Source organism: Odontesthes bonariensis, chromosome 8, assembly GCF_027942865.1.
Source record: "Odontesthes bonariensis isolate fOdoBon6 chromosome 8, fOdoBon6.hap1, whole genome shotgun sequence".
Taxonomy (NCBI): Eukaryota; Metazoa; Chordata; class Actinopteri; order Atheriniformes; family Atherinopsidae; genus Odontesthes; species Odontesthes bonariensis.
Window position 1 is genome coordinate 34,051,883 of NC_134513.1, and position 21,944 is coordinate 34,073,826.

The window sequence follows — 21,944 nt, forward strand, 5'->3', positions numbered from 1 at the left end:
ACTTTCAAATCAGAGTCAAAACAGACGTGATGAAGTATACCTGTAAGAAGCCAAGAGTGGAAAACCAAAGCTGAATAAAACTGCCTTTGGTCCGTCTTTGGGTGTCACCCCGGGCCCAGATCTGGTCCAGGTGCCCTAAAGAGGCCGATTCTGTACCTAAATCACTCTAAAAATGAAGCTATAAAACTGAGGGGCACTTATTATGCTCAGCAGCGAAATTGGGATGAGGAAAGAGCTTTAAAACTCTTACAGCATGATTGCTGCAATTACTCAAAGATCTCAATTCTCTTCAGTGTCATAATTCAGAGAAATCTAAACACAAAGAGATAATACACCAATTTAAGACTCGGCACGAAATAGACTTACATTCATTATGAATTTTCAAAAACACCCATAAATCCACTTAGAAATTAAGGATAAAGACAACGCTTCACTCCAAAAAGAGGGACCTGGTAATAGCTCATTTCAATAGTCAATTGAACAAAATGTAGATACATATAAAGCACACAACAATGAGTCCCAGGAAAAAAACTTCCTGAATTCAAAGCAGCAAATTCCACCTCAGTGGTCCCCAGTTCACATCATCCACACCGGCCTTTGTCCACAAAAAAACAAAACTCACTTTGCAGGGTCACAAACAACTGAGACTACAGATACACAGTCTAATGTTAGCTATAACATTAGACTGTGTATCGCAGTCTGATTTGATCTAGTCCAGTACAGTAGGTGGCAGTATGAACTATTATTGATGAATACAATCAGCCAGAAGACATAAAGAAAGAGAGATGCCTGTTGGAGTGAAAACATTTGGCTGAAATTAAATTGCATTGAAATGAAATGGGTTTTTTTGCTTTTTTTTTGCATTTTTAATGGTTAAGAATGACTTTTTCTCCAAGACCGCATCGTGTGAACATACAGATTACTTTTTGTCTGTAACAAGTAATGGAACATTTTAGAATCCCTACCACCAATGGAGCAACGCGATAGTTCTGGCATACCACGTAGTCAACGCGCCCTTTGCCTATTGGCTGACGCCGACCCAACCCCTATGGCTGTCCACAAACCAACTGCGCTTATGGGTAATCAGCTGCTGCTCGCAATTGGATGCTGGCATTTGGGGCGCTTCATTTAAACTTGGTTGCTGTCACTGCTCTTTTTGCTTTCTGCTTGCAAGACGTAGCTCCGATCAGCATACGCGCCAATGCTAGTATTATTATTGCTGCTGCTGCTTACCCTGTCGTCCGGCATGGATCCCCGCTGCCGGCGAAGTCGGAGAGTCTGCTGGAGGACTCGGAAGATTCGGCTGAGATGGACGCCGTGGAGGACACGAACCTTCCCAAGTCCAGCGAGCCAACACCGGGCGGGCTGTCCACAGCGCGCTGCGGGCAGAGTCGAGGTAGGCTGCAGCGGGCTCCTGTATGTGGCAGGGCTGCCGCGGTTAGACACACGGCTTATTTTACACCGATTTCACATGATTTTGCGTGACTGTAGCGTGTGGCGCGGGTCTTATGCCGGCGCATTTGGATTACAAGCCATCCTCCTAATTGGTCCTTTTGGGTCCTCGCGGTGATGCTTCTAAGGTGGAGCGCGCGCCTCACCTCCCCAACAGGTGCTACACTCTGCTGATTGGTATGTCTGCATTACAGTCTCATGGGTGCGGCGCCACATGTCGTGCCGGGGTGTGGAGTGGTTGTGCCTGTGGTTTGGTTCATTCGCCGCCGTGTATCCGGGGATGGTTATTGCCCTTGCTCAAATAGGGAGCATAACCCAACTATAGCTATAATCGAATTAATCTCATCATGTAGATCCACTGCGATTATTATTGCTCATGTTCTGCTTGTATTAATTCGGCTCATCGTTTGATAGGCCCTGAATGAAGAGCTGATCTGCGTAGATAAACACTGCTGCTTTGCTTGGATCTCGTTCTGCTGTTTTAGGGTATGTTCTGTCTTGGATCCTGCTCTGCTTAGATCTTGTGCTGCTTTACTTGGATTCTGTTCTGCTTTACTTGGGTCTGTTCTGTTGAACTTGGATTCTGCTGCTTGGATCCTGTTCCGCTTTGCTTGGATCTTGCTCTGCTTTGCTTGGATCCTGTTCTGCTTTGCTTGGATCCTGTTCTGCTTTGCTTGGATGTTGCTCTGCTTTGCTTGGATGTTGCTCTGCTTTGCTTGGATGTTGCTTTGCTTGGATGTTGCTCTGCTTTGCTTGGATGTTGCTCTGCTTGGATGTTGCTTTGCTTGGTTGTTGCTCTGCTTTGCTTGGATGTTGCTCTGCTTTGCTTGGATGTTGCTCTGCTTTGCTTGGATGTTGCTCTGCTTTGCTTGGATGTTGCTTTGCTTGGATGTTGCTCTGCTTTGCTTGGATGTTGCTCTGCTTGGATGTTGCTCTGCTTGGATGTTGCTTTGCTTGGTTGTTGCTCTGCTTTGCTTGGATGTTGCTCTGCTTAGCTTGGATGTTGCTCTGCTTTGCTTGGATGTTGCTCTGCTTGCTTGGATCCTGTTCTGCTTTGCTTGGATCTTGCTCTGCTTTGCTTGGATCGTTTTGCTATTCTTGGATCGGATCTTGCTCTGCTTTGCTTGGATTTTGCTCTGCTTTGCTTGGATCTTGCTCTACTTTGCTCAGATCTTGCTCTGCTTTGCCCTGCCACAAAGAGCTGTCGCTGCTGTGGAGACCGACTATATATTTTATGGTGTACCTAAGTGGTTGAGTTCAATGCTTGCTCCAATTAAATACTCGCATCACATTTCAGTCTGTGTTAATGTAGGCCTACGGCAGTTCCACCTTTTAACGTCAAGCTTAGTCGCGGTTAATAATTATTTTTGTAATACTACTACTACTAATCATAATGGTGACACACGTTTGGTAGCTAATATTTTGTGGGGGGGTAGGATACCCTGGTTCCAACTAATCCAATTGGCTGGTCTGCGTTCCAGTATGGTCTGTTTGGGGGGTTGTTGCCTTTACAGCAAATGGAAGGCACTCCACCTGAGGATGCTGCTGTTCCCTGTCTTGGCTTCCATGGAGCTCATGGAAAAGTCGGGAACTTCCTCCGAACAGATCCATAACGCCAAACACAAATTGTATGCATTCAGAATAAGCTTCTGAAATTTATCTCTGTTCTCGTCTCGTTTTGACTAGAGTGGTTCTGACAGAACTGTGTAAGAACTAGTTTAACTTAAACCAATTCCCTTCTTTTTCTGTGTTAAAACAATTTCCTGATACTAGTGGACCGCACGGCATGCGCGTCGAGAGACCTGGTCATTCGGGGCTTCAGCCCCGAATCTCCGGGCTTCAGCCCCGAATCTCTCTGGACTGACATAAAGAAAAATATGTATAATAATAATAAGAAGAAGAACGAAGAAGAAGAAAAAGAAGGAGAGCTCCGTCACGGGACCACACTTTGAGCGGTGATAGACTACCGCGGCGCTGCTGTCATCATGCAACTTTGTAACCAGCTCAGACCGCAGGATTCTGACATGCCCAAATATGGACATGTGTTGATTCATTTTGTCGCGAAATTAACAAATAAAGGTTTCCCATCATGCAGAAGGGGTTTATTCTACATTGGTTTGCCATTTTGTCTGAGGGTGGCATTGAAAGTAATAGCCTAAGATGGACATCAGGAATTTTTTCAGGGGAAAGGGGGCAGAGAGACAAGTGGAGGCTGAGAGCGTTACGCCTACTGAGAGCGTTTCAATCGCAGGTTCGTGAAAAGCATCTGTGACAAATGAATAGCTTTTGATCATTCAATAGACTGGCTTGTCAACTAGCTAGGCCACCTCACTTTTTTTAGAGGACATATGAATTGCAAGAAAATATACTTACGTTTTGGAGCTAATATTCCTCACCACCACAATTCATTTCCCAAAGAACAGCCAGGGGATGCTGACAGATGGACAGTTTACGGCAGTGTTTTGGTGCTAACTAGTCTAGTCTACTTTTCTATCAGTGAACGCTAGCCAAGCTAAAGGTGATAGCCTAGATGCCGCGTTCAACCTTGACTTCACTAACACGAAATAAACAAAGTGAAGGGATGTGGCACGTCAACATAACTCAAAGCTAAATGACGTTTTTAAATTGCTGCTTCCAAAACGGTGGTATAGTGACATAGGCCCGCCCGTCCAATGTCCGTACGTTGTGGACATTGGCAAAACATGATTTTATCCTACTTTGGCTTTGAGTCACCATCAGAGCATTGGCATTAGCGTAGCCCAATGCCTAGGCTCTCTCCACCTGCTCTGAGGAGGAGTGAGTGGGGTGGGGGCGGCGGGGGCGGGGGCAGCGCCAGCGCCAGACCAGCGATTTCTTCTCCTGCCTGGGGTTGAACGGAGGTTGATTTTACTCTATATCGCCACCTCCTGGCCAGAAAAACTGCCGGTCCGGCGCTATCAGTTAGCCTGCTAATTCTGCAGTAAAACTCAGCTATGCTGCGTATAAACTTTGGTTAGGACATGCCAGTAGGATTATTTCTGCACACTCTTATGGTATGTATAGGTGTTTTTTGTATGCAATACACTTCAAAATGACATAAAAATCGCACATTGTGCCTTTAATAGGAGGGTTTCACTTGACGTCACTTCCGTATTTTTCTACCCAGGTGGTGGGCAGCCTGAGCTGGAGCCCATTGAAAACACTGTGTTTTATCTGCCACTTTTTACCCAAAATACCTCAGTTTTGTGCCGTTTTTGGATGTAGCAATCGGTCTAACCGAGAGAAGGGAAAGGGTTACTATCGGGTACCGAAGGTAATCGCCCATAGAGGTGAGAAATGGAAAAAAACTCACAGAACAACGCCGCAAAAAGTGGATAGTTAACCTACGTTTACAGACTGGAGGAGCTGAATTTGCAAATGCTCGTGTCTGCGGTGACCACTTTTCAAAGGTATGTGGGAAATCTAACAGTTTTGTAGTAGTGCAGTAAAGTATTATGTTGCTAAATGCCAATCAACAGTAATGTAATACGGGCTACGTTTGGGCTTTGTTTTGAAGGCTGCCCCAGTGCGTTGTTAGCTACTGTCAGTGGACTGGGCTCCGACGGTCAAGCTGGGTTACCAAAACACAGAGCTAAGACACCGTCATCGGTGTTTCATGCGATCTCTGAGAGCGGTTGATCTAAACAAAACAAATTTGTCACGTCGTCACAATCTTCACGTTTCAGTAGTATCCACGAAGTGCTTAAGTGCTAACAGCGCACATTAGCTCCCACGTTCTTGACAACAGAATCGCTCGCTCTCTCTCTCTTGTGCATTAGGCTAACAAAGACACAATGTCAGCATTTGGATATATGGATCTCGGCATTTTATCAAAACATGAATGCCAACATTCACAGCTCGGCATTCAACATGTTAAGCAGCTGGTCATGAACTGTGTTAAATTTTCATTTTAACACCCCCTTTTTTTTTTTTAAATCCCGGGGGAAAAACCCCCTGACCCCCGTTAAAAATTATTTTCATGTCTGGGCTACAGCCCCGAATGTTTGCTCAAGCTACAGACGCCCCTGCCGCACGGTATACGCTGCGCTACTCTCAGCCATTACTCCGGGGCAGAGCATGTGAACGGAGCAGAGCGCGGAGCGGACGGTGGAGTGGAGCGGTGAAATATGGTCAGAGCGGAGAGCGGTTTTCAGTTCAAAACCCGGAGCGAGGATTTCGCTCCGCTCCAGTTCGCTCCGATGCGCTCACAACGTCAATTAAAAATGTCGGATTATAAAATTTGTAAAATAACATTTTTGATTTAATGTAGTCTAGTGTAATAAATTAATAATTAAATAGGAAACGCGGGGCAACATGAATGGAGTGAGATGTTACGTTCACAGCTGGGGACAAGCAGCCACGCGGGCCTTGTCACCCGTAGTAAATGTGGAAGTGAGCAATTCAAGTCGAGGGCGCAACGGTGTGTTCTATGTGTGGCGGAGCTAGCATTAGTTGCAGAGAGAGTGCGGATAATAAACAGGGAAACGTCCGAACTGTAGGGCCAACAAACGCTATCGAGCGTGGATTGTGTATTTCGTCTGGAGTTTTGGGACACGGGAACGCTCGGAACAGGTCAGGTACCGTGAAGACATGTTCCCCTTTCTGATTGTCTGAATTAAGCTGACTGCTCAGGTGCTAGTTCTAACCGTGACCCTCGTTTCCTCTGCTTTGCTTCCGTTTCTGCTGATGCTCTCGCGGCCACACACACACACGCACACACACGCACGCCTCTCCCTCCTCTTGCCTAGCCCAGCCTGGGCTCTCTCTTAGCTGTGTCGTGTGATGCATATTTAAGCTGAGTAAGGTGGGCTTCGTCCTGACGTGGTAGTTTTCTACCTGGCGCCCAACATTTTCTAAACATTATTTTTTGCACGTCAGAGTGGCGATAATTTAACAGCCAGTTAAATAAGACAATACACCGGTATCATTAAATCAAACGCCGTGTGTCCCAGGGCCCTGTCATAATTACATGAAGTAAAAATGTCAGAAAATTCCTTCTCCTGAAAATTTGAGTGAGCGTGGAGCGATTTCACCTGAGCAGCAGGAAAATTAAGGTGAGCGCGGAGCGAGTTTTGAGCGGAGCGTCCTGGCACAACTTTGAGCGGGGAGCGAATGAGCGAACATCCTCCTGAGCGGGGAGCGGGAATTGCGCTGCGCTCCGCTCCGTTCACATGCTCTGCTCCGGGGTCTAAAGCCCACCGGTGGGCACATCTCCAAAAACACATCTGTAACTCTGTGAGTTTTTGTCATTGAAACATATAAGTGACACCATTAAAAACCTTGAAACTTCTAGTTTTCAAATATATATATTTTAAAATAAATTATATAGCTGGCCCTTTTTAAAGAGAGTGAACAGAAATCTTTGGATTTTCTGTACTCTCTGACTGCAGCAGCTTCCTGGGCCACACCTATCACTATTCACATGTAAAGTACCAGGTGATTGAGTGGCTATTCACAGGTGAGAACACGCCCCATGTGGGGGAAGGCAGCAATGTCCTGCCAGTGACAGACAATTATCACATGGAGAGTGACAGGGGGGTGGGGGGAATCAGGGGTGTTACACACCCATCTAATTAGTATTCAACTCTCAGAGACATTGTTTGGAGTTACAATTACTTTTTTACAGTTTGTGTGAAAACAAAAAAACATTTCTGACTGCACTTTTTACTTTTATGCAGCCAACACTTTTGTTTACAAGGTTCAACCTTCAAAAGTCTTGGCTAGATATATTTATAGTGTGTTTTCTTGCACTGTTTGAAGACCTCTAAAACTTGTTTTTTTGTACAGTTGTGTTTACCCTCAATTTAAATAAAACTTGTTTGTATTACATTCACTTCACTCTCATATTGTTTTTTGTTAGGCTTTTCCGAATACAACCATATATGTCACTTTTGCATAGATGTTTACAGTTAGTTGAAATACTTGAAAATATCAAGGTGGTGACAACTGCCTCAAAGTCTCTGAAAAGGCCTTAGACTCCAGAGGGTTAAAGCTTTAGGACAAGCAAAGTGAAAGAATTGTGGTGACATCTTTGATCATGGCTAAAAACTGTAGTCTTACATGGTTGAAAGACCTCAGCTGTCATGGTCTAACAGTCAAGGATACCCTGAGATGAACTGCCTACAGTGTGCCTGCTGCTCCAGCCATTGTCTCCTAATCAACCAATGAGAGCATAGCATGGAGTTGCATGCTGACCAACTTTATGCTGGTGCCACTGAATAAAAACTGGAACTGGAAGCCAAACGAGCTCAGCGTAATTTGCAGAATTCAATCAAAGATGAAAATCAGGTTTAGTTGAGGCAGCAGGAGCCTCATCTCAAACCATGACCATGCAAAAAAGATGCAGCACGCAAGGAGGAATTACAACCCGGAAGTGAGTCGCGAACATGTTGATACACGAATAAGACAGTCATTTTACAGTTTGTTGTGTTAATGTTGCAGTATGTTAGGGCTGGGCAACGATTCAAATTTTTAATCTAATTAATCACATGATTTCCCTGATTAATCACGATTAATCGCATTTGTACGCAAAATCCAAAAATTAATTAAAAAGTAGTGTATAGCTTTTAGCATTTAGTTTTATTTTAAATTTGCTGCCATATGAATGAAAATGCCATAACATTTGTTGTGAAAACACACTTTTAACATCAGCATCTTTCTGTAGTTTTTATTTAGAAGCCTCGCTCCACTGTCTGTTTCCTTGAATGACTTGCTGCTATCAGTTGTGTGTTTTGCCTTTAAGTGATATTTTACACTGGAACTACTACGGTGAGAAGACAATTCAACTTGGCAGTGTTTACAGATGACTTTGGTTCTGTCGACTCCGCCGTCTGGAAGAACTTTAAAAAGAAAATGGCCGAGTAAAAGTTCCGTACCCTTCTCCATGTTTGGTGGATCCGCTGATTACTTTCTTTTACGGTTCCCTGTGCTGCATGTTGTTCCCCCTCTCTCTGCCCCCTACTTCCTGTCTCTCTGAATTTTCCTATCCATTAAAGGCACTAGAGCGCCAAAACAAAAATTTAACAAAACTGCGTTATTTATCGCCGTTAAATAATTGACAAGTTAACGCGATAATAACGAGTTAACGTAAGGCTTACAGATCAGCAGATGTCTGCGGCACAGTGTGGCTTGCTGTGAACTTATACCCTGGCTAAAACTGCAGAGTGTGGCTGCCTTTAAAGTTGCTGCCCAGACAGACCAGAAATCCTGTCATGGGTATGTTTGTCCACATCTCTAAAAAGTAGCAGTGTCACCATCCATAGTGAGATACTGTGAGATGGGAGGGTATCGCTAGTTTTATGCAGAGCAGCATTCACACCACATGATGGGAACTCTAAACCAGGACCATTCAAATATGTTTGTTATTTGTTTTCTGACTGTATCAAGCCTGATAGTATGTTTGTAGAATCCCGCCCTGATTAATGCTGTCTAATGTTGAGAAATATGATATTTACCTAATATGTGTTGATATATCTCAGCCAGCCACCAGAAAGCCTAAGAAACCTTTGAAGAAACCAGACGATTGAGGTGTGGCTCTGCATGTTCATTTAGGTATAAAAAGGAACTAGCTTCTTTGTTCTGCATCATACATCTGTAGCATGCAAACTCTACGATCTTGTGCACAATATTACAAAAGATACTCTCCACTAACAATGACTGTCTCCAACCTCATTGCTTCTTGGTTAAAACATCAGAACATTTGTCCAAAGAATCCCTCTTGAGAGTGCCTAAACTTCCCAAATTTTTCCTGAATTGAGGACCTTAAAAGCAAAATGCATACACCAGTTTACTCCTTCAGGTGATATTGTAGAACAATTTGGGGGGATTTAACTTTAACTCATATTTACCATACTGAAATGAAATTGTTTTGTACAAAGAAATGTTCACAACAGAAATCCATTCAGACTGTTTAAAATTCAACGCTTTGCCAGGCGATATGGTAATTTATTGGCCATATTGAGGGTGTTACTGCCTGGGTAATTCCTCACCCTCAAGAATAAATCTCTTCACATCCATTTTAAAAACACTTAGATATGAAAGAGCACTGCTGTAAAAGCAGAAAAACACTATGGAAGCAGAGCTGCTACAGGAGATGGAATGCATGTTCTACTTGTGTGCATCAGGTAGAAGTAAAAAAAAAAAGTTGTTTTCAGGAGTGGTGACACTTAAAAATATGGCAGAGTTGAGAGGTGTCGTGGGCAACTCACCGGAGAACGCTGTTTCACAGCTAGCTGCTTCCAGTCTGGAGGGTTAGAATTTAATTAAACGTTTTTCAGCTGCAAAGGGCTTTAACTTGAAATCTGTCAAAAAGACCTGCTATCTTATCACATTTTGCCAGCACGGAGGGCAAGACTGAGAAGCAGAAGGTCCGCTGTATCCTGAGGCAGCAATACCTAGCTTTGGTTAGGCTAAAAGTGTCACTCTGCAGGAATTTACCCACAATGCTATATTCAAACAACTTTTGGAAAACATGACCAACATAGACAAACACTATAAATCTTTTATTTTCCATAAACTACTTTTAGCAGAAAGTCATTCTGTAACATAACTCGTAATTCCTTAATGGCAAATATTTTGTAAAAGCAGCAACATGGATAACAATAAAACTGGGAGTGAAACCATCATAAACCTGTGGAATGAGCTTTGGACATATTATGGCTCAAATCGACTCTTTCCTGCACCATTTCAGACACATGGCGTTTGCTCTTGTTGAAGCCTTGGCCGAGGAAGGATTGGGTTTTCAGGGAGGCCCGGTTTTCTTACTTTTGTCAGAGGAAGCCACACGCTCAGGGGCGTGGCTACGGGGAGGCTGGGGGGGGGGGGGGGGGGGGGGCACTGCCCCCCTGAGAAATGCCCTGTCCATCCAAAGAAAACTGGCCAGAAAAAAGGCCACGATTTATTATCTCTGTTTGTGTCTTGTATTGATAGAATAAATGCAGGTGGTGATTTAAAAATAAAAGCATATATCTGCAAAGTTTATAGCTTTTTTTTTGTATTCGTGTCAAACCCCCCCCCCCCCCCCCCCCCCCCCCGTAACCGTAGCCCCTTGCTGCTGAAAAAAAAAGCCGATTTTCACTTTTTCGGATTTTTTTGTTGTATATAATGATCTGAAATGTAGACTTAATGAAGGTAATAAAAAGCTGGAGTAGGCTGGATGTCTTGCCCCAAGTATCTACTTGAATTTAAACCCTCAAAAAAAAAAAAAAAACTTCATAAAAAAATTCCACACTGTTAACAAAATTGACGGTCATGATTTATGCTAGTGTTACCATATTTTCACTACCAAATTGAATTATTACTATTATTATTATTATTATTGTTATTATTATTATTATTATTATTATTATTATTATTATTATTATTATTATTATTATTATGCTTGAAGTTGTAGTAGTGGTTTTCCACCGATTTTTTTCAGGTATTGTTTTCTGCCCCCCCAGATGAGCTAACTGCCCACCCACACATGTGCACACGCTCAGACCTTAAATGAAAAGAGCAGCCTGTATCTACATTTGGCAACCCCCTTGTAGTCCACATCTGACGGATCTGCCCTGCTGTCACATTCAGGTGGTCTCACGCGGCCAAATGGGCAAAAAGAAAGTAATGAAACCATGGCAGCCTGTCAAGAAGCAAGTTAATTATCTCTTATCACAGGATAGCAAGCTGATATCTTCAGTTCCCATCTTAATTACCGTGTCACCCTGAGATAACAAATGTTATATACTTAATCATGTCATCTGCAGACCTTAGACTGGTATATCCAGAAGTAGACCGTAGAAGTTTTGAAACACGGATTATTTGCAGACAAGTGTTGCTCATGTGGGACTTTAAGTCACAAGTCCTGACATAACAGTTTAATCATGGCAGTACCTGAAGATATTAAGCTTTGTTCGACAAATTTAATACGCCATTTTATCAAGATGATATACTGTGCTCTCAAGAGCACCCCATTATCTGAAGACAAGATTGAGTTCTCACATTTAGTTTCTTTAAAAGGGGGCAGCAGCCAAAAGTGCTGAAACAGGTACGTAAATGAGGCACCAGTAGATATAACAGACTCCTACAAGAATGTTTGCCGTCTGTTTGCACGTCACAGATCAGACAGGAGGTCAGGTCTCATTTGAATGCAGTGTATGAAAAACTAAATCTGCAGAATGCCAGCAAGTTTGCAGATGTGCCCAATGACAACACTTGTAAACCCCCTTAATTACGCTAGATTAAAACAGCTCCTCAATCGCTGTCATTTGCTTTCTCATGGTGACTTGAAATAGAAAACTATTATTCCCCAATCAGAGCTTAATTATGTCAATTATTGTCTGATGATAATGACTCTGTGTTGTAAGCACAGGGACGAGGACTGATTGATATGAAACGCAGTTAGAGATCACCAGAGAACAGGATTGTGTGTTTGGTGGGTTTCATCAGAGAGATTTTCCTCTCTGCCTAGAGACAAACGGGAGTCCCAAAGAGAGCAAAGCAGAAACGACGGAGGAGAAGCTGACACAGAATCCACAACATCCCATAAAGTCACAAAATAAATAGGAAACCAAAAAAGGCGTTCTTTCACAGCTAATGAGAAGATGATTAAGATGATTAAAGGGATCATAGGAGTTATGAAACTCTACGGAGCCCCTAAAGGGACATGGAGGGATTTTTTTTTTTTTTGCGAGATCTCGCAAAAAGTGTTGCGGGATCTCGCCAAAAGTTTTTTTCCCACGTCAATGAACCGGAAGTAAAACAGACACAGCAATGGAGGAGCCTACCCATCATCCGTGGGAGAAGTTTATTGATTTCTATGTTAGTATTGGCCTAACATATAAAGACATCAAATCCGTTCTTGCACGTAGACATGGCTTTGACATAAGTGAGATACATCTGAAATCGCTGTGTCTGTTTTACTTCCGGTTCACTGACGTGGGAAAAAAACTTTTGCGAGATCTCGCAAAAAAATAATCCCTCCATATCCCTTTAGGGGCTCCGTAAAACTCTGATCATAAGTTACTGTTGTCATGCCATGGACTCATGCCATGTGTTTTATGTTTTAGATCATGTTTGGTTTTTAGATAAGGTCTTTAGTTCTTAGTTTAGATCATGTTTTTGGTTCAGGTCTTGATTAGTTTCATTCACGTCACCTGCACTCATTTCCTTCAGCTGCACTCCATCCTTAATCACCCTCCACAGTTTTTAGTTTCCAGGTTTCCTTTCATTTCTTGTGAGATTCTTTTACGTCACCCTCCATGCCACGCCACGCCACGCCACAAAGCTAAGTCCTTTTTTCCATAGTATGCCAAGTGTTTTGTTTTGTTGTACTTATTCCACAGTTCAGGTTTTTCTATCCAGCTCAGCCGCGCTTTCCTTTTGATACTTTGTTTTTGTTAATAAATCTATTTTACTTTTGGAAAATCCGCATCCGTGTCCTCCCTTAAAAACCCCCACTGACAACTGTTTGTATTAGGCATTTACTTTTAGACTGGCCTGATTTTTCATCAACATATTTTATAGTTTCTCTCATCTATGGTGAGTATGCTTTTAGATGTAAAACTTCTTCATCTGTGTAATAAGTCTAAGAAAAGACTTGAGCCCTGAAAAGATGTTTTTTTTTTTTATTTCAAAGTGGCTCAAACTGTATGGAAAGCTCCGGTACTGACCGTCACGCCGCTGTCGGTCTGTGTCTCTCTGTAGGTGAAGTTGCAGACGGCCCAGGCCAGGTAGTACGTGGACATGCGTGGTGTCCGAGCGAATCGATTGGTCAGCCAGCCGTCCTCTTCCGACAGCCAGCTGCTTTCAACGGGCATGTTGAACAGTGAGGTGTACTGCGGGTCGTGTCGGAGGGTCAAGGAGAATGTGGCTTTGTAGATGGGCTCATCAAAGCAGGGGAAGGCCTTCCGGGCGTGGGTCGGACTGAACTGAGTCACTGCCAGGTAGCTGGGTAAAAAAACAACAGAAGATCGACTTATTACAAGAAATAAAAACAGAAACCGGAATAAAAGTACAGAAACAGATGAGCCTGGACTTCGAAACCTAAAAATGACTCAAATTAGTGCCGCCTCCCGCCCTAATGGGACCCGTATCAGTGCCGAGCTCCACTGGATGCTGGGCTCAGGTGGTGATCGTGAATGGAGACATAATTCAGTCAAAGGGAAAGTAATCATGGCAACACCAAGGGTCAGACAAAGCCAAAACTCTCCTTTCCTCACGAGGGAAAAGCAAATCATGTGGGTGTTAAAAAAAAAAAACAGATTCACCGGTCTGCTCATACCGAGGCCAGGCTGATCGAGAGGATTCCCGGTGGGACGCTCACGAGTTGGGTCTGTGTTCCTATCAGACAAAAAAAAACTTGAGTCCACGTAGCGTTCGTGGTACGGAAGAGTATTAGGGCCAGGCATAAGAAAAAATATTTATATTTTTTCTTATGCCGAATGTCGAGATTAACATTTCAACTTTATTTTCGACATTTCGACTTTAATCTCGACATGTTGACTTTATTCTCGACAGGCAAAATATAAATATTTTTTCGTATGCCTGGCCCTAATACTCTTCCGTATTCGTGGACGGTTTTGTTTGTTAATCATTAATTAAAGCTTTTGAAACATTAATTGAGCAACTAATTCAAGTCATCAGTGGGAGAGACTTCAACACTGAAAACAGGAAGCAGCTCATTTGGACTGAGAGGAAATCCTCATGTCCATCCACAACGGAACTGTGATAAATAAAGCTGCAGAAACCAGCACACTTTAGTGATAAATCAGTAATAACGTTTTACTAATCAAAGCTATTGGACAGTAAGAGCCGTTGAACCCTTTATTAATTCAATTTTCTCCACAATGAAAGAACGAAACATGGGCTGGTTTTGGAAATGAAACTGCAGCGCTGCTTCACACTTTGGCTTCTGCAGAGCTCCACCGTTTATTAAATGATTTCTATGCACGACTGATTATTTCTTAATGTCAAGTCGTTTTCCTGGTGACAGTGATGGCAGTTTCTTGACATTCAGCTGAACCTCGTGCTTTGGATTCTCTGTGGATCATCCAGGCCTGCTGAAGGGGGCCAGGCATTTGAGTGGCACCGGTTAATAAGGGGAACGCACTGAATATTCTGGCTCAGCTCCAGTAGATCCGCTGGCAGTTAGCACAGACCATTGAATGGGATCGTTCTGGTCTACAAAGGATTAGTAATAAATGCAGCAAATGTGGGTGTGGACATGCAGGCTATGTTTTTAAATCACTACATTTTACATAAATACGGCACGGTTCAATTAATTTATTAGCCAGAAAAGCTATCCTGGTAGCCTTACAATCTGAAATAACTAATTATAGGAACACAAAGAGATGGATTCGATGTTTCTCATCAACGTGATCTGGGGAAATCCATCTGCCAGTGGTGTGGCTGCTTCTTGCTGCAACCGACAGGATATGGATCATCATCCCGTCTTGATATTGATTTGGCGACATGGTTAGAAGGCTGGTTTTTACATCTGCAGTTTGTCAACGTTGGATCTCACTAGCATGATGTTAGCTTTTAAACGTTTTAGCTTTTAATTTCTGAGTTTCATTTCCGGATTCTATGAGCACAGAGGTCTAGAAAAATCAGCTGTCGCCAGCATATCAGGCACATCATGTCGCCGGTAACCAGCTTAATTATCTGCGTTACCGGAGGTTTTCACTAGAGGACACCAGCAAAGTTAAACCGTACAGAACTTCCCAATTTGCAGAAGGTGAACAATGAACATGAAGATAAAAAACAAATGAAAAAACATCCTAAAAAATCTTGAAGATTGGAGACATTTTACGTTTTCCCAAAAGCAGATTTCTTCAAATTTATACTTAATTGAGAGAATGTGTGAGTCAACCACAAGAAAATGTATTTGTTTTCTGTTTTTTTTCCTTTTAAAGTTGCTTACACGAGTTTTAGCACATTACATACCACTGTACCTTTTCATGTATTGTTAGAGAGATCGATCTATTTTCCCGCCTATCTGGGAAACCAAGCAGTACAAGAATGAGAAGATCCATGCCACCAACATGTCTGTATGCCAGGTATTAAGAGAATTAATCAAGTGTGACATGAGTAGTAAATAAAGCTCGTACAGAGGCAAAAATATCCATCGGCCAGCTTCTTTGAAGTTTATCCATAAAAATCAAGTGTTCAAACAAAAAACGAGTGTTAAAATACCAGTTAGTTTGTGAAAAACTAGTTCTTGGCTTGAAACAGTTGACAGGCAACACGTGTACTCATCAACATAAACCTTTGTACAAGAGAAGAATGGAATTTAAAGCAACTACATGTTACCAACACCCACCTCACTCTCCACAAAGTGGTGTTAAATGACAAAAAGTAGTTTAACAGCGGCACAAATGAATGAACTTTCACAGAAAAAAAAAAAAAATTAAAAAGTGGATCAGTTACTCCAGCTGAGGTTTTACTCCTCTGTGACACTGACCTAACACACCGAGCATGGCCGCCGCAGCAAAACGCCCAACAGCACCACATCAGCGGAGGTCCTGCAGTGCTATTGCTTCTGAAATTAACTCTTCATCTGTAAAAGTAACATGTTATATCTCATGTAAAAGTTCTTGCTTCCAATCAGAGGACCTCCTGGGCCAAGATGCATCCAGGTCTGAATTATTCATTTATTAGTCTAACTGGACCAAGGCAGGGTTCCTTCCTATTACTGTCCCTCATTTTCTGGAAATCCTCTTTTTCCCCCATTTTATCTTTCCCTTTCTTTCTCTTATATACTATTCTTTTCTTCCCCTTTCTCATTTCTTCCAGCTCTTTCTCCTTCGGCTTTCAATTTCCCATTTTATCTCTTTCTTTGACCCTTCTCTCTCTTCAGATCTCAGGTCTGTGTCAATACATCTGATACCTGGTTGGATCCAAACAGTCATCATCTCCACGGAGGGAAAATGGCTTTTTTTGAGGCAGGCGGAGAGGAAAAATGACATCTGTTCAAGCCCTTTTCCACCACAGCTGCTCGTAATTTGGTTGAGCAAAATGCTGCCGCGAGCATTCAGCTTGATTTGTTTGTGTCGACCATATTTCAAATTGATCCGATTCACTGGATGTATTTCAAATCAGTGCTCACTGTTCAGTTATTCTGAACGATGCTAATAACAAAAGAACACTTTTGAGACACACAAATGTAAAGATTAAGCTTCCACGTTTGATCAACATTCTGCTTTTAAAGGTGTTCTGTTCTCAGTCACAGTCACACACTGGGGCTCCAAAGAGAAATAAAGTGTTACCGGAGACGCAAAAAACTGACAACAAAACAAGATATTGAGGCACTCTGTTGATCCACATTACCAGCTGTGATATTCTCCCTGAGCACCTTAGATATAAAGCTATCATTACGTTTAAGGCCAGCGCCTTAAACGTAATGAGTGTGACTCATGTGCACAAATTACACCAAGAGAAAAAGACACAGATGCAACACTGCGCGTCTTTCAGGGGAAATATCTGATGTGTTTGGGATAAACGCAGACATTTCAGATCTCCAGCATCTTCAAAATGATGCATCACATGGAGGAGACAGAAGCAAGCATAGCCCAGGGCTGAGGTGAAACCCATGTTTCATCTTATTTCAGCTTTAAGGGAAATTTGCTTCTGGTCTGTTGAACCTGGCCTCGGATAAGCAGACATGCGGCATCTCTGCAGCAAAGTGCCACTGCCGGAGTACATTTCCACTACTCAAGCGTTGCAAAAAAGTCGGTTTTCTTTTTTATCTCAACATGTTTGGCAACATGCAACAAAGGAGCTCCAGCAAAATGGTGTTAAGGGGGAACTTGTTGTGTCGGAACATGCTCTTCAACATGTTCTCTTCCAACCGGGCCTGCCAGAACCTCAGCTCCCATCACATCCAGTCCACCAGAAAATGAAATGAAATAATGAAACTTGTGACTTGCTGTAGCAACATATCCTCATTCCCAGCTCGTCACATCCTGACACTTGGTTAAGAGCCCTTCAGGTAGCCCTTCACCATCGCTTTCTGAAACTGCCAGTTATCCTTCTGCAGGAAGCTGGGTTATCAACACCAAACACAGATGACATGAGGGATAGATGTCCAGCAAGTATCATCTCCCAACCATAGAATTTATGTCAGAGTTCAGCCTTGAAACCGCAGCTGTTCGCTCTTTTTTATTATGACTTATATTTATTATAGGCATTAAACGTACTTTGTTAACATGAGGAAATCATAATAGTTGGGCGTTAGAATACACAAGCTGCATTTTTTATAGGGCTGGGCGAGTTAACTCGTTAATTATTTAACGCCGATAAATATTTTATCGCGCATCAACGCAGTTTTGTTTTTTTTAATTTTTAAATTAAAAAAAAAAAATTTATTATTGTAACAGGCTTTTATTTTGTAAAAGTCTGCTGCTGTCTGCTGTGGAACAGGAAAAGAAAGTAATCGGCGGATCCACCAAACATGGAGAAGGGTACGGAACTTTTACTCGGCCATTTTCATTTTAAAGTTCTTCCAGACGGCGGAGTCGACAGAACCAAAGTCATCTGTAAACACAGCCAAGTTGAATTGTCTTCTCAGCGTAGTAGTTCCAGTCTAAAATATCACTTAAAGGCAAAACACACAACTGATAGCAGCAAGTCATTCAAGGAAACAGACAGTGGAGCGAGGCTTCTACATAAAAACTACAGAAAGATGCTGATGTTAAAAGTGTGTTTGCACAACAAATGTTATGGCACTTTCATTCATATGGCAGCACATTTAAAATAAAACTAAATGCTAAAAGCTATACACTTTCAATCGTTGCCCAGCCCTAATTTTTTATTGTTAAAAGCTTTGTCAACATTTTCCATATTGCTAAGGCGACACACACCGCGATGATAACGTTACCAGCTCAAAAAGCCTTGCATGTCCAAAAGTGACCGTTTCTGGGTGTGTGATGGGTCAGGAATGAGAATAGGTTGACGACACAGTCTTTCATGAGTAGCAACACTCTTACACTTATCTTTCTATACCTTTGCTCTAACAGAGGTACTGAAAACAACATGAGCTACTGAACTGAAGCATAACAGAATTATGCAATAATTATGTCCTCACGGGACCACCGTCTCGCCGCCTTGCCTCTGCAGCGAGCTCCATGCGCAGCACTGCACAGAGCAGAGGGACCAGTCATCCTCCAGCGCTGCCTAACTGCTTCTGCATGAGCGCCACTGAAGTGGCAGCAATTTTTCATTTGACATTAATATCTACAAAGCTGCTCCCATTAAAATGTCCTAGAAGCTTTTTGTTGGCAGTGTAAAGTTTATGCACGCCGATTTTTAAGACTTTCCGAATGACATGTTAAAACCAGTGCAGAGCGTGTCTTCAAATGCAACCCATTCATCCATCAGCGTTAAACTGCTTTTTACAAATGCCTTCAACAATGATCAATATCTTCTTATATTTAATACTTTGTGAGACACTGATCTTGTGAATACATTTTAGTTAGTTCAAAAAAGAACTAAATCCACCAAAACAAATGTGGAATTCCCTATCAACGCTGCTTTGCTTCTGGTGTCCATCTATGAGCATCCATCTTCCCTTCAGTATAATAAGCTCTCCGTTGAGCTGCGTCTTATTTCTTACTTCAAATCTAGGCTAAAAACCTGCTTATTTAGGATTGCTTTTACCCAGTAGTATGATGACACTTTTATCTTATTTGATTTTGTTGTATTTCATTGCTTTCACTGTTCTTTTATTGTTTTTATTTGTTTTTACTTATTCTTCTCTTTATTTATTACCTGCTGTAAAGCACTTTGGTACATCATAAGGATTGTCTGTAAAGGGCTGTATGAATAAAGTACATTTACATTCAGTAACGTCTCATTTAGTCATCTGGCGTGATTTTGTGGGATTTGGTTCGGATTTGGTTTCCCTTACTTAAGGATCCAAAACTTAAATTTGTTTGTGTGAGGGTAAAGGTTCCTTGAAGCCATGGATACTTTAGCCTCGTTTCCACTGTCAGTACGGTTCGGGTCACTTTGTATCAGTACGGTACGGGTCGGGTCGGGTCGCTTTGGGGTCAGCTTTGCGTTCCCACTGTACAAAGGGGACCCTCAGGGGTGGGCCCAGTGCGTGCCGAAGCGTCACTACGTCGATCGCTCCGAAGCTTCTTCAGCTTAATGCGACACTGGCTCGCGGTCCGGTTGAAACCACTCTGACATTTTTGCGGGAATCAGCTGGAAAACTTTTTGGTTTGGCACAGCGCCATTGAGCTCCCGCTGCACGGCCTCCTCACCAACAACGGAGAGCAGAGCCTGGAACCGGTCCTGTGTGCTCGGTACTCCAAGCACAACGGTTCCAAAAATGGTAACGGGTTCCATGCGACCGATACGGTTTCGTGGTAGTGGAAACACTGAAATAAGCGAACCGTTCTGAACCGACCCGTGCCGGACTGCATAGTGGAAACGGGGCTTTAGAATGCAGTAATCCCAGTTCTTCCCTGTGGGTACACTCTTTCATTTTGAAAGGAAAAAGGTGCTCTCTTTTCTTCATCGATAAACGAGTGGAGGTCATCTAGACATCCAATTGGCCTCCAAATGCCCTGGTCGAAGGATCAGATGACCCCAGCTCCTCCTGCTGAGTCTTTATGCTAACCACCCTTTCATTTCAGTCCCACATCAAGAGTATCACTAAATCTGCCTTTTTTCACCTCAGAAACATCTCAAAACTCCGGCCCTCATTATCTGACTCAGTAACAGAGACCCTCATCCACTCATTTATCTCCTCCCGTCTGGACTACTGCAATGGTGTCCTGTCTGGGCTACCCAGCAAGGCCCTTGACAGGTTGCAGTATGTTCAAAACTCAGCTGCCCGGGTGCTAACTCACACCAAGCCCTGGCAGCACATCACCCCCATCCTAAAGCAACTTCACTGGTTCCCAGTCAAAGCACGCGTCACCAATAAAATCCTTCTCTTGACCTACAACTCTCTCCACTCACTTGCACCTAAGTACATCTCTGATCTCCTTCACCCCTACTCTTCTGCGCTCCTCAGACAAGAACCTACTTTCCGTTCCTCGTACCAGACTAAAAACATATAGAGATAGGGCCTTCTGTTCAACTGCCCCGACCCTATGGAACAATCTGCCACTTCACATCCGTTCTGCCCCCTCTCTACTACAGTTCAAAAAGAATCTAAAAACACATCTCTTCTCCATGTCCTACTCTTAAACCCACCCCTCCAGCCCTACCCTTCCCCCTTCTTTTCTCTTGTTAAGCGACCTAGGGTACCCTGAAAGGCGCTATATAAGTCCAAGTTATTATTATTATTATTATTTATAATGGCGTGTTCCCACTATGCAGTCCGGTACGGGTCGGGTTGGGAACTCGGGTGGGTTTTGCTTATTTCAGTGTTTCCATTACCACAAAAGCGTACCGATCCGTACCGTTACCATTTCTGTAACCCTTCTGCTTGGGGTACCTAGCACACAGGACCGGTTCCAGGCTCTGCTCTCCGTTGGTGGTGAGGAGGCCGTGCAGCGGGAGCTCGATGGCGCTGTGCGAAACGAAAACGTTTTCCAGCTGATTGCCGCAAAAATGGCAGAGAGTGGTTTCAACCGGACCGCGAGCCAGTGTCGCATTAAGCTGAAGAAGCTTGGAGGTGGTTCGATATTATGGATGTTATTTATTATTTGCTGTTATTTGCTATTTACGCTTCGGCACGCACTCCGCCCACCCCTGAGGGTCCCCTTTGTTCAGTGGGAACGCAAGCTGACCCCAAAGCGACCCGACCCGTACCGTTCCGAACCGACCCGTACCGGACTGCATAGTGGGAACGAGGCTTAACAGAGCAGTGTTTCCTGCATCAACATAGATACGGGAGTCCAGCTGACAGATCTTTGCTTCACATTACTCGTTATAACCCTAAATTGCTTCAATTTGGTTCAGACACCAAATGACGTCTTAATGTGGTTTGTGAGGCAGAAGTGCTGTTGCCTTAAATTACCCATGAAATGACCCTTAATTCGGTTCTTCATATTAACGTTTGACTTGAAATCAGCTTTCTGTCTCATGGCTTCAAAGCTCAAGTTTCAGCTTACTGAGCTGAAGCCATATCAGTAATATGTGATTCCATCATAAAGCTGGATTTTGTTTGAGTCTTTGAACTTTTAGCACATATCAAAAGGGGAAATTTAAGGTGGAGTCAGAGTTCAGGGGGTTAAAGGATAATCCTCTGAAGTCAGAGCCGACAGAGCGACCGCCTACAAGGCTGCAGTTTTTACAGGAAGACAATTTGAAAGTTTTGGGGTTTACAGTTTGAAAATCAGCTTCCACACAAAGATAATTCCTGGTTAGCAGAAGTTAGAGAAGACTTTGTTTGCCTCCGTTTCCTGTCGTCTGAGCTGAATGTTTTCAAATCAAAGTGCCGTTATGTTCGCCCGCCCCTCACCTGACTGACACAGGAAGAAGTTAAAACTCAAAGAAATAATCTCTCTCTAAACTTTGTTATCACGCCAATCTATTTGGCT

The 21,944-nt window shown here is 43.0% G+C and overlaps 1 protein-coding gene across 1 annotated transcript in view; it reads right to left on the minus strand.

Annotated features, from left to right (window-relative positions):
• LOC142385593 (thyrotropin-releasing hormone-degrading ectoenzyme-like) overlaps positions 1-21,944 on the minus strand; it is a 303,046-nt gene that overhangs the window by 242,769 nt on the left and 38,333 nt on the right. Inside the window, exon 3 of the mRNA XM_075472253.1 lies at positions 13,119-13,395. Within this exon, the coding sequence (XP_075328368.1) occupies positions 13,119-13,395 (277 nt within the window). The remainder of the gene's footprint in view (positions 1-13,118; positions 13,396-21,944) is intronic.